At 31.5% G+C, this 13,427-nt stretch overlaps 2 protein-coding genes across 2 annotated transcripts; one reads left to right on the forward strand and one right to left on the reverse strand.

The window, feature by feature from the left end:
* The first annotated feature begins 4,014 nt into the window (after positions 1-4,014).
* Positions 4,015-7,035, forward strand: LOC102630872 (uncharacterized). Its single transcript, XM_006485269.1, has 9 exons — positions 4,015-4,431; positions 4,672-4,858; positions 5,016-5,149; positions 5,243-5,355; positions 5,565-5,808; positions 6,020-6,175; positions 6,305-6,384; positions 6,499-6,548; positions 6,881-7,035. Exons 1-9 carry the CDS (start codon positions 4,015-4,017, stop codon positions 7,033-7,035), a joined length of 1,536 nt encoding a protein of 511 aa, XP_006485332.1.
* Positions 7,036-8,573: 1,538 nt separating this feature from the next.
* Positions 8,574-12,963, reverse strand: LOC102629777 (SEC12-like protein 1). The gene is made up of 10 exons (XM_006485176.4): positions 12,574-12,963; positions 12,352-12,452; positions 11,293-11,425; positions 11,048-11,139; positions 10,667-10,766; positions 10,464-10,536; positions 10,256-10,376; positions 9,873-9,992; positions 9,239-9,309; positions 8,574-9,162 (listed from the first exon to the last, which is right to left on the reverse strand). Exons 1-10 carry the CDS (start codon positions 12,733-12,735, stop codon positions 8,957-8,959), a joined length of 1,179 nt encoding a protein of 392 aa, XP_006485239.1. The 5' UTR covers positions 12,736-12,963; the 3' UTR covers positions 8,574-8,956.
* Positions 12,964-13,427: the final 464 nt, after the last annotated feature.

The following is a 13,427-nucleotide window of genomic DNA, read 5'->3' on the forward strand; positions in this document are numbered from 1 at the left end:
AATTCACATAAAGTGTGAAATAAAACATAAAATATGTAAACCACACATAAAACTCGTAAATTAATGAAAAAAATGGTAAATTAATGTTGGAATTGTAATTTGCACGAAGAACTTGTAAACAAAACAAAAACTTATAAAAATGACATAGAACTAGTAAATTCACATAAAGTGTGAAATAAAACATACAATATGTAAACCACACATAAAACTAGTAAATTAATGAAAAAAATGGTAAATTAATGTTGGAGTTGTAATTTGTACGAAGAACTTGTAAACAAAACAAAAACTTAGAAAAATGACATAGAACTAGTAAATTCACATAAAGTGTGAAATAAAACATAAAATATGTAAACCACACATAAAACTCGTAAATTAATGAAAAAAATGGTAAATTAATGTTGGAATTGTAATTTGCACGAAGAACTTGTAAACAAAACAAAAACTTATAAAAATGACATAGAACTAGTAAATTCACATAAAGTGTGAAATAAAACATACAATATGTAAACCACACATAAAACTAGTAAATTAATGAAAAAAATGGTAAATTAATGTTGGAGTTGTAATTTGTACGAAGAACTTGTAAACAAAACAAAAACTTAGAAAAATGACATAGAACTAGTAAATTCACATAAAGTGTGAAATAAAACATAAAATATGTAAACCACACATAAAACTCGTAAATTAATGAAAAAAATGGTAAATTAATGTTGGAATTGTAATTTGCACGAAGAACTTGTAAACAAAACAAAAACTTATAAAAATGACATAGAACTAGTAAATTCACATAAAGTGTGAAATAAAACATAAAATATGTAAACCACACATAAAACTAGTAAATTAATGAAAAAAATGGTAAATTAATGTTGGAGTTGTAATTTGTACGAAGAACTTGTAAACAAAACAAAAACTTAGAAAAATGACATAGAACTAGTAAATTCACATAAAGTGTGAAATAAAACATAAAATATGTAAACCACACATAAAACTCGTAAATTAATGAAAAAAATGGTAAATTAATGTTGGAATTGTAATTTGCACGAAGAACTTGTAAACAAAACAAAAACTTATAAAAATGACATAGAACTAGTAAATTCACATAAAGTGTGAAATAAAACATACAATATGTAAACCACACATAAAACTAGTAAATTAATGAAAAAAATGGTAAATTAATGTTGGAGTTGTAATTTGTACGAAGAACTTGTAAACAAAACAAAAACTTAGAAAAATGACATAGAACTAGTAAATTCACATAAAGTGTGAAATAAAACATAAAATATGTAAACCACACATAAAACTCGTAAATTAATGAAAAAAATGGTAAATTAATGTTGGAATTATAATTTGCACGAAGAACTTGTAAACAAAACAAAAACTTATAAAAATGACATAGAACTAGTAAATTCACATAAAATGTGAAATAAAACATAAAATATGTAAACCACACATAAAACTCGTAAATTAATGAAAAAAATGGTAAATTAATGTTGAAATTGTAATTTGCACGAAGAACTTGTAAACAAAACAAAAACTTTGAAAAATGACATAGAATTAGTAAATTCACATTAAGTGTGAAATAAAACATAAAATATGTAAACCACACATAAAACTAGTAAAGTAATGGAAAAATAGGTAAATTAATGTTAGAGTTGTAAATTGTATGAAGAACTTGTAAACAAAACAAAAACTTGTAAATATTGCATAAAACTTGTAAATCAACATTAACTTGTAAAAGTGTCATAAAACTTGTAAATTACACATAAAATTGGTAAATGTAACCTGGAACTTGAACAAAAAAGTGTAATTACCTGCTATTTAGGTAACAGGTTACCTATTTATTTAGAATTAATAGTAGAGATTTTTTATTCAAATCTAACGGTCCACGTCCATTACAACATCAATACCGTAAATTTAGTTACGGCATTATAGAATGACCCTTAGATCTAATGATTTATATCCAATTCAATGGTAGATATAACTGATTGACTTAAATATTATAGTTTAACTTAATTTAAATGCACGCTATCCAATTGAGGGTTGTGTTATGTTACATTATATGTAACATACAACAACTCCTGAATTGTCACTCAAAATTAAAAAGTTGCAGCATGTGAAACAATTGGATTGTTATGGGCGACAACTCTTGGTTTGCTGTATATTAAATTATATGTAACATAGACTTGGATCAAGTTTACCAAAGCCATCTGGCTCCTTTTTGGTCCAACAAATTATGAGCTCTCTTCTGAAACTTTGACAAAACGAACTTCCGCATTGGTCGAGTATCACGAAACTTTTGAAAAACTTTCAGATCAGGTTGATGGCTAACCTAAAACTTTTTTAGTTGGTTGGTTCATTGCAGGTCTTTAGAATAAGATAGGACCAAATGTCAAGATTTAACAATCCTCTAGCTTAGCTGACACCACTGGTGTGCAAGGCTAATTGAGGAGCGGAATTCACTCGACCGACACACCGGTCGCTTTTATCAACCAGCACCTATTTCCATGATGTAGTAACCAATCCCAAATAGTTCTGTAGGGATCTTAGGCCCCCTCCTAAAGTACACCAAACAACCAATGTCACTGCTCCTCTTCCTATCCAGCGGTTGACTAACCAAAAAGCATGGGCTCATCGTGAAAAAGGGCTATGTTATTATTATGACAAGAAATATGTTCCTGGCCACCATTGCCAAAGCCTGTTGCCGTTCATAATTGAAGATTCTTTGCCGTTCACAACACCCGATACTAGTTGAAAAAGATGGAGCACTAGTCAAAGATGATACTTAAGAAGAACACTTGTTATGGGGTGGGGAATGATACGACTCCAAAATATAAGCACTAATCCATGCAATTAACAAGCTTCCCACATAACTTAAGTGAAGCCATGCTTGAGAAGAGGAGCCTAGGACATAGTCATTAGTTGTGCTTAAACAAAACATGCTTGACATGGGGTCCACTAACTACATATGCAATATTACCCGTTGTTCCCATTGTTTCCTCTGTTTCATATATTACTGTTTAGTATATCTTTTGTTGGGAGAAGTGTAGTTTTTTTTCTTCTTTTTTTTTTAAGGAGGTGGGCAAAGCTCAAATTTTTTTTAAAATTTCTTTTCCCTTACTACCTCTAATGATCGAACCTGGGTGGTCAACTACTATAAATTTCATGTTATTACCAACTTGACCACTCTCTTAGGGGCTGGTAGTAGTGTAGTTAGTAATGTAGATCGTGTGTTTCCAATAGACAAGGATCCTCTCCTGTTGTTTTTTCTTTCCTAATCTCTCTTAGTGAAATAAGTGGGTAAGATCAGATTTAAAATTTTGATGTTGACAATTAAACCAGCTTTATTTATTTTATTTACAATTAAATTAGCTTTTTCCATTGAACTTGAAAGACTAGGAGAGATTAGGAGAGAAAAACACTGAGAGAGGATCCTAATCCATTTCCAATTGGCTCCTATAAAAAATCTAGAAGTTATTTGAATAGAGGGGGATTGAGATAATTTATTTCCCAAAGCTACTCTTTTCTCTAAATTCTTTTCTTTTCCTTGTTTTTGTTAATTCGAATCCTTACATATTACATATCATAATTATGAGGGAAAAGATATTATCTATATTACATTTTTATTCATTAAAAAAATTAAAGTTAATTTTTTAGTTACTATATTCAAAGGGTATTGTGGTAAAAAAAAAAGGAGGTATTAGTATTCTTCTTTTAAAACTTGAAGGTCTACATGATTATTTTCCCAAAGGATGTAAGTACCTTTTTTCCTGATTATAATAAAAGAATACAGTCAAAGTTCAGAAATTAGTTACAATCAAATGATCAATCAAATCTTGGAGACACAGTACATATGCATGATTTTATTAAGATAATAACAATTAACAAATCTAGAATATTTTAACTAACACATCGATATTGAAGGAATTTTGGAGAAAATCTCAAATACTCGATTTATATTTACCACATAAGCATTATACTCACTTGTCCCACTAATCTTTAAGCCAAAACTCTGCCATGAAAGCCCTTAAAATCAAAGTTCACTGCCTTGCATGGCTCTTGTTTATTCTTCTTCACACAAAATTGGCTTCTCCTACACTATTGAAGTACATCCCGAAGCTTGGTGTTCTTCGTGGAATTAATATTTTTCAAAACCCTAGTGAAAATTTAACTTCTTCAGAACCAAAGAGTGATCTCAAAACTTTGTATTATGATCAAACACTCGATCACTTTAATTATAATCCAGAAAGTTATTTAACATTCCCGCAGAGATATGTGTTGAACTTTAAGCACTGGGGCGGCGGCGGTGGAGCCGCGGCCGCGCCAATTTTGGCTTATCTTGGTGAAGAGAGCAGTCTTGATGATGACCTTCGTGGCATTGAATGGCTTTCTGATAATGCTCATCGATTTAAAGCTTTACAAGTTTATATAGAGGTGAGTAGAAAAGGTTTTCTGATTTTTGCTTTGCTTTGAATAGAAATTGACACTTTTATCTTTTTAAAATTTATTTCTATCATTTGGGTCCTTGACAAAGGTTTAATGCCACATTTTATCTACATTGTTAGAATACTAGCAGAAGAAATACAGTGGTAAAGGGTAAATGTGACCTTATTGGCCTGGTGATACATTGGGTAAAATATTTGTTCTAATTTGATGATTAGTTTTTTTGTGCAGCATCGTTTTTATGGGAAATCGGTACCATTTGTTTCAAGTGAAGATGCCCTAAAGAATGCAACTCTGCGTGGATATTTCAATTCAGCTCAAGCTTTGGCAGATTATGCAGAGATTCTCTTACATATCAAGGAAAAATTATCTGCTAAAACGTCTCCAATTATCGTTGTTGGAGGATCTTATGGAGGAAGTAAGCTACTTTATATTAATTAGTAAATCACGTTTTGTGTCAATGTCACGTCATTTATTACATCAATTATGATACAAACTATTTTATCTCCCAACTAACGAATTCTTGTTCAGTTGAGATTTACTCATTTGTCTGCGGATTTGTTGTCATACATCAGTGCTTGCTGCATGGTTTCGCTTGAAATATCCTCATATTGCATTGGGAGAAGTGGCCTCTTCAGCTCCAATTCTCTACTTTGATAAAATTACACCATCAGATGCATATTATTCTCGAGTCACTAAAGATTTTAGGGTAAAGCAAAACAAAATAATTAATATATTAATTAAAATTATATGATTCCTTTTAAAAAGAAAATTAATTATTGAATCTTAATCAATGATGCAGGAAGCCAGTGAGAGTTGCTACGCAACCATAAAAAGGTCATGGGCGGCAATTGATAAAACCGGTGCCAAAAGAAATGGACTTGCTTTCCTCAGTAAAAAATTTAAAACTTGCAAGTACTATTCACATTACTTTTCTTCTCTTCGTTTACATCCTTCTACATTTTCTTCTTTTAATTAATTGCAATGCAAATGTTATTTCTGATTCTAATTCATGTCTTGTAAAATTCGGACAACAGTATTTGGATTCAGGATTTTGTAACATATATCCCAGAAAAGAACTCTCCTGTAAAGTTTATTTATTGAATGAACCTAAATTTCTACAGGCCTTTGAAGAGTGTTTCGGAATTGAAGGATTATTTAGAAAACATGTATACCGTAGCAGCTCAATATGATAGGCCTCCGAATTATCCAGTAAATCAAGTTTGTAACGGTATAGATGGAGCTTCCCAAGGCACAGATACCGTCGCCCGGATATTCTCAGGAATTGTAGCTTCATGGGGGAAAAAATCTTGCTATAACATTGGTGAATTTTTTTCTGATGAAACATTAAATGGCTGGGGTTGGAAGGTAATTAAATAAGCTCATTTCTCTCCAACGATCTAATTTAAATTAAGTCTTAGATGAAACTGAACCCGACCCCTAATTGCAACTTAGTTGACGGTGAATGCGTTTTCACTTTTACATCTGTCTAACGTTAAATAATTTTAAGTCATATCACTATTTATAATTGATAAAAAAAAATATTGTTATTCATTGTTTATTTTGGTTTGTCATGCAGACATGTAGCGAAATTGTAATGCCAATTGGTATTGGTAAAAACAAATCAATGTTTCCGGCAGAACCATTTAATCTAAAGGAATACATGGATTCATGCAAGAGTTCTTATGGAGTGGTTCCAAGAACACATTGGATTACTACTTATTATGGTGGTCTTGTAAGTCTAAATAAATGTTCCAAATTAGTAATACATTTCTTTCTTTCTTTTTTTTCTTCAATTTAAATTTAACCTCATTTTTGTCCTTTTTTTTTTCTCTCCCTCTCTCTCTCTCTTTTTAATTTGCAGGATATAAGAGTTGTTTTAAAAAGGTTTGGTAGTAATATTATTTTCTCTAGTGGCCTTCATGATCCTTATAGTACTGCTGGGTAAGCTTAAGAATTTGGGAGTTACTTAAAAATTAACAATTACTATAAGTTTATGCTATTAAAATTTTTTTAAAAAAACGAATTATATATTTTCTTTTTCCTGGCTAATTATAGGGTCCTGGAAGATATATCAGACAGCATATTAGCAGTGCCTACAAAAAATGGTACACAACTTATAATTATTTTTTAGTGAAATTGAAAAAAAAAATAGAATCGCAAATTGTTATTAATTTTTGTGTGATTTTGTGTAATAATACGGCAATTTACAAAATGTCACACACAGACACACATATATATAGTATTTAAAAATTTCAATTAAATAAACCAGTAGTTTGCACAATCATCATATAATAAAAAAAAATACTTTCTAATTTCGTTTTTATCACTTAACTTCATTGACCAACTTTGACCGCTAATGCCACTCAACAGTACAAAATTGATTTGATCATTTTACTAGCTTTTTGTTAAATACTTGTGTGTGAATTAATTGGAGCAGGTTCACATTGCTTAGATATATTGCCAGCAAAGAAAGATGATCCAGATTGGCTAACAATGCAGCGACAGGTTGAAGTGAACATCGTTCATGCTTGGATTCTCAAATACTATGCTGATCTCCTTCAAATTTCTAAGCATTATGAGATTAAATTTTGACCAGAATTTTTTTTTTTTTTTTTGTATTCTTTTCTTTGTTTTAAAAGTCCCGAACTTTTGTATTTTGTTACTGTCGTAGTTTTAATTTGAGTAGTCTAAAATGAAGAACAAGTAAGCATTCTACACGAAAATTGGATTAATTAACAAAGATGACCTAAATTAATTTTCCCCCCCTTAATTTTATAACCAAAAGAGATCATTTTGGATGATAATGCCTCCAAAGTATAATGTCAGGCTAATTATGGTCTCGCCGTTAAAGGGACCGTTAACTGATAGTAGACAGACAGTCAAACACTAGGTGACATACAATCTAACCCTAATACACCGCAATTGCATACTTCGATTATTATTATCCAAAATGCTGTATTTTGATAACTAAAGTAAGAAAAGTTTCGGTTGAGATATTTTTGTAAAGAGGGATGCGATGCTTTATTTAGTTGGAATATCTAATTTGAATTTTAATCTATCACTTGAACAAATTAGATAGTGACACATCGTTTATTGCATCAATTAAAATACAAACTAAGTATGTCAACTAAGTAAATATAACTTTATTGATTTGGTAATATGTGATGTTTACTCTTCAACAACGTGTTTTTTTTTTTTTTTGTAGGGTTAATTATCTTTGAATGACATATGTTTCGACAAATTTTAAAAAAGTGACATATGTTTTAACAATACTCGATCAGGTGACAAACCGTTAACTTTGTCATTAACTTTAACATAAACAGTAAATTAATCATAAAATAACATTTTTTCCCCTATAATTAATTATAAAATGACATTTTTATGCCCCTATAATAGCTACAAAATGACATTTTTATCCCTACAATTAGTTTCAAAATATGTTTTTGCCCCTAATCAAATTTTTTTATTTTCTAAATAGAAAAATTATAAAAAAATTACGTCTAAGTGTAGTTAACGAGCTTTTTTTTGGTTAAATCATGCAATTTTTTTTTTAATTTTCTTGTTGAATCAAACAAAATTTTCTTATTAAATTAACGGCAAAATTGGATTCAACAAGAAATTTTTTTAAAAGATTTGTTTGATTTAACAAAAAAAAACAATCCGCTAAATACACCTAAATGATTTTTTTTATAATTTTTTCTGTTTAAAAAATAAAAAGAATTGAGTATGGGTAAAAACATATTTTGTAACTAATTGTAGGGATAGAAATATTATTTTGTAGCTATTATAAGGAGATAAACATCACTTTATAATTAATTTCGGGGACAAAAATATTATTTTGTAATTAATTTACTGTTTACATTAAAGTTAATGGCAAAATTAATGGTTGGTCACTCACTCGAGTATTTTTAAAATATGTATCACCTTTTTTAAATTTGTTGAAACACATCTTCAAGAGGTAATCAACCCTTTTTTGTATAACTACTTGAACACTAGGAATCACATAAGGTATTAAAAACCTAACTGATAAAAACAATTTCTAAAAGGGACTAAAGTGTCGTCCTCCTTTTATAATTAGCTAAATACCGGAGCAATTTCTATTTTCCTCACAAAATTTACAAAAATGACTCAAAAATAGGATCTTAAATAAATAAGCAATAGAGCAATCTAATTGTACATTCTCTAATATTACAAAAGCAATGTTAATTTTACAAACTTGTGATTTGTCAGCAAGATAATAAATAGAAAGAGAAAGTACGTGCATTAAAGAATTCAATACAATGGAGATCGAAGTAAGGATGGCAGCCCATGTTAAGCCACATTTTCCTAAAAAAAAAAAATTATGATAAGTTGCATGATACAATGCGCTACTGACTAGTGACTACAATCTAAATGTAAAGGCACATTGATGATAGTAAAAATTATTTTCATTTATGACTTCATAACTTTCTGGTGATTGAATCTAACAAGTGCTCAAGTATCCAATGGTTCAAATGCATTCCACATAGTTTGATCACATATCCAATGGATCAAATGCATTCCACATATTTTGATCATCCGACGACTGCGGATCTCTTAGAATGGATTCAATCTTTGGTCCTCCATGTTGATTTCTTGCAACAGGAAAATTCCAAAATGAATCGGAGTTCTCGAAGAAAATGTAAAATACAACAGCCGATGCCAGAAATAGAGCTAAAAGCAACGAGTAAATCTGCCACTCTGCACAAAGTCAAAAAAGAAAATGGTTAGGACACTGAATTTTGAGAGTGAGAGTGAGAGAGAGACAAAGAAAGACCTTTCCAATCTGCCGGAACAGTTAGCTTGGTGATCATAGCTCCCCACTCTTTAGAAGCGGTAAGCACCACCCTGTGAAAAAGCACCACACGATGAGAGGAAGAATTAATACGTAAGAACTAAAATAGAGGAACTGTGAAGAAAAAAATTGGTTGCAAATGACTTATAAAGCTACATCAAATGTTCAATTTCAGTAGAAGAGCTCTAATACAATATAAGAATGCAGTCAACTTCTTTTTATGGTACGTAAAAATCCTTCGAACCTTTTATGTTCAAAGATTCCTGCATTAGAGACTATTTTCGGTTCCTACAACCTTGTCAATTGGAATACTCATGAGATGTAAATATGCCAGATTAGTGACCCAAAGTGGCTTTGAAATTTGAACTCCTGACCTCCCAGTTGAATCAAAAGGTCCAAGGGTCTCACCACAACCCAACCACTTATAAATTATTAAGGTCAATACGGGATGATTGTCGCATAATTTCTGGAATTACCAAACAGATTTTTTAAAGAATAAAAGAATATTTTAATTCTTTGGCAGCCCTTAAAGTTGTTGATCAAACAAAAAGGCAAGGCATTCCTATGTGTTGATCATTATGTATGACATATATCTGTGTTACCATTTGAATCTTACCTTTGGGTGGGACAGAACTCAACTAATGCAATGGAGGTACCCAGGTGTAGCCTCTTACTCCAATGATTGATTTCCATTTTTTTCACATCGACAACACAGATGTCCCCATCTTTGCTTCCCCTACAATAAATAAAAAAATCAAACGTCAGTTAAAACAAAGTCACAAGTGAAAATGAAAGCGAAACACATAAACACCGCCAAATGGCTACAGAGTTGTATATTAGCTCAATGACAAATTTTGGCTCAAAACATTGATAAGAATCACAGCAATTTAAGCATTTCAAAAAAATACATCAGACACTGAGTTCATATTTTCTAGAAAAATAGTAACACACGCCCACATACTGACAACAAATTTTTAAACAGTATCATCGTGAGCTTACATAGCAAGATACTTCCCATCCAAGCTGATAGACAATACAGATGCAGGCTTTCTAAGCAGCCTCTTATGGCCAATTTTGTTCCATGTACTGATATCATAAACCGCAAGGAGAGCTTTATCACCTGTTTCATTGATATTAATTCAGATTAAATTATAATCTAACAATAGCTCAGTAAAATGTTGTACATCAAACAAGAGGGAGAATATACCTCTTTGAACTGTGCAAAACAAAAATGGTTTTGTCCCATCCTTGGAGAATCTGCATAACTCAATCTTCTCATCCTGCATGGTCCTCCCCCCCCCCCCCCCCCCCCCCCCCCAAACACACCAAAAAAAAAAAATGTTAAAAGTTTTTTCCATGTAAGGCAAACTTCTAGCAAATATTCCAATACCATAGATAGATAAATCATACCGAGTTGCGAGTTAAGAAAGTCCAAGCAACACCATCTTCTGTTTTCCATATTCTAGCAGAACCATCAGTAGAAGTTGTAGCCAAAAACTCTGAATCTAGGCTATCAGATAAACATAACCAAAAGTTTCAGCACCCAGTTATGGAAGTGTCAAACTCCTGTACAATTTTATTAAAAGGTGCCTATATTATTGCATTTACCATAAAATTTAGTACTTATACATATATTTGTGTTTATTATTATTGTTGGTTTTCATTTAAGCATGGCATGACTGGTAATTAAATCATCTCTCCACAAACCCCGCCCCTAGTACATAGAGGTTAACATTAGAAATGTCATGACATATTTCTGATGACACACAAACGAATTAGTTTGATGCTTACCTAAAGTCCATATCCAACACAGACTTGTGTGCTTTTGGTTCATCTAAAATGATGCGCAGGCTTGGCCAATGCATTATTCTGAGATGTCCATCCTACCATTGGTTAGAAAGATGTCAGACATGCATGCTTGTCATATAAAAAATGCAGTAATCAATAGAATGTTGTAATATATTAAATTCTGGGATATTTTCACACCATTGAAACAGTGGATATAACAACAGATCAAATTATAAAGCATTGCTTACCACTCCACCAGCAGCAAATCTAGATCCATCCACACTGAAGGATAGGCATTTTTGTGGGCCAGCGTCTTGAAGAGGAGGCATTTTCTTGGCCAGTAAATTTATATCTGTTGCTCCACCATATACCTCAAACAATCTGCACATCATGGGAATAAATCAGTCTACATTACAACCTCTTAAGCTGATAGTTTTGCTAGCCTGACTAGCTGTATAATTTCACTTTGTAAAGTAATACCTACTCTGAAGACTAAACTAATTGAAGTAAACCTCTTGAAAATGTTTGGCTAAAATCAGTCTACAAACGAAAACACTTGAGAAAGATCAACTCAAGGGATAAAAGATTCATCTAGTCTTAAATCCATTTACAGGCTGAAAACAACTCAGACTAAAACATCAGTAATACAGAGCCATATCAACCAACTAAAACAAAAGACAATTTAAATAGGAAACATTTTTTGCAATAAATTCAGTTAAAACAAACAAGCAGTTTCCAAGCGTTTAAAGAAACAGCTTCTCTCAACTCAATTAGGCTCCACCATCTATCTCACCACTTACTTTCAAAAATAAGATAACACAACTTAGGATGCAGAGACCACATATTATCACAAAAGCCAAAGTGCAAGCAGAAGTTATAAATAAGACACAGTTTATTTCAACTTAGAACAGAACACCAATTCTCAACAGTCCGCCCATTCCAATCCAACATTATAATCATTGACTTCGCAATATCAAACTTTTCTTTATTGACTTCAACTAACACCATTGTTTGATCCATTGGATCAAGGGTATGTTTGAAGTTAAGGTGGTGTGGCTTTTAATATACGACTATTAAGGAACGAAATCACTAGATGTCAAAGTGAGTGGGCATTATTAGCAAACTGTTTCAAAATTAAAACTTGGTGCCTTTCTCCCTAACTTAAGAATAAAATTTTAAGCTTACAAGCAATCCCCACTTTTCAGTTGAAGATTATAAATTTAAACTAAAAACTGACCAAAAACACAACTCTTTACAATCAAATTACAGAGTAATGAATCAAACAAACTAAAAGCTAATAAACTCACTTGCAGCCACCATTAGTTGTAGAGCAAACAAAGTCATCACCACTCGGGTTCACAGCAATTGTCATGGGATCGCCTTCGCTTTCATCAAACACATAAGTAACCTTCAAAAAAAAAAAAAGCCAAAAACAAAACAAACCCACATCAGAAAAGTCAACGAAACATCAAAAATCAATTCAAAACGAAATCTTTTTCGCTTTTTTTTTCAAAAAAGAATATTTTTACCAAAGGGGAAGTGTAGACAGAGGTTGTTTTGGGATCAAAGGAGAAAATTTCAAGCACTGAGGGGGATGAACTGGCCTGGCTGGACTTGCCCAACACAACCAAATTCACGTTCTCGGGTCGCTTGATCCACGACCCGCATGTCACGGTACCACCACCCTCCATTTTAATTGATTGATGAAATAAATTTGAGTTTGAATAACAAAAACTTTTTTTTTGGGGGTTTTGTTTTTGAAGTGGGAACTGGAAACAGAGTCAATGGAGGAAGATGAGGGGGTTTTTGCTGGTTTTATAGTCGAAAACGCGGACAAATTTTTCGCTTTCCGCGAAAAGTTTTTTGGTTTTGCCTTGTGTTATGCTTTTCTTGTTCCAGGTACAATGATGTGCAGAGCACAACGCACGGGAGATATTAAACCGCGTGGATAAGATAATAATTTATTATGTCATATTTTGTGTACGTAAATTTGTATTTCTTTTTATTCCTTTAATTAAAACAAAACTACAGTCAATAGAAACATATAACAATTGCAAGACTACATTACAGGTAAATATTTACAAATATTGGATAGGATTAGTTTGAGTAAGGATGCCAAATTCTAGATCCGATTCGGATATAGGTACATTTAGATCTGAATCTGTAAAAAAATATGTGGATCTGAATGCGGTTAATATCTGTATAGATTGTGAGCATATTTCTTAGATATCCATATTTACATAATAATAAATTTAAATATAATTTTAAATTCAACAATTTACCTAATAATATCAAATAAAATTTAATTATAATTCAACAATAAAAAATTCGACATCAATTAGACATAAATAACATACAACAACATTATAAATTTGTAAATAAA

This window comes from Citrus sinensis, chromosome 4, assembly GCF_022201045.2.
Source record: "Citrus sinensis cultivar Valencia sweet orange chromosome 4, DVS_A1.0, whole genome shotgun sequence".
NCBI lineage: Eukaryota > Viridiplantae > Streptophyta > Magnoliopsida > Sapindales > Rutaceae > Citrus > Citrus sinensis.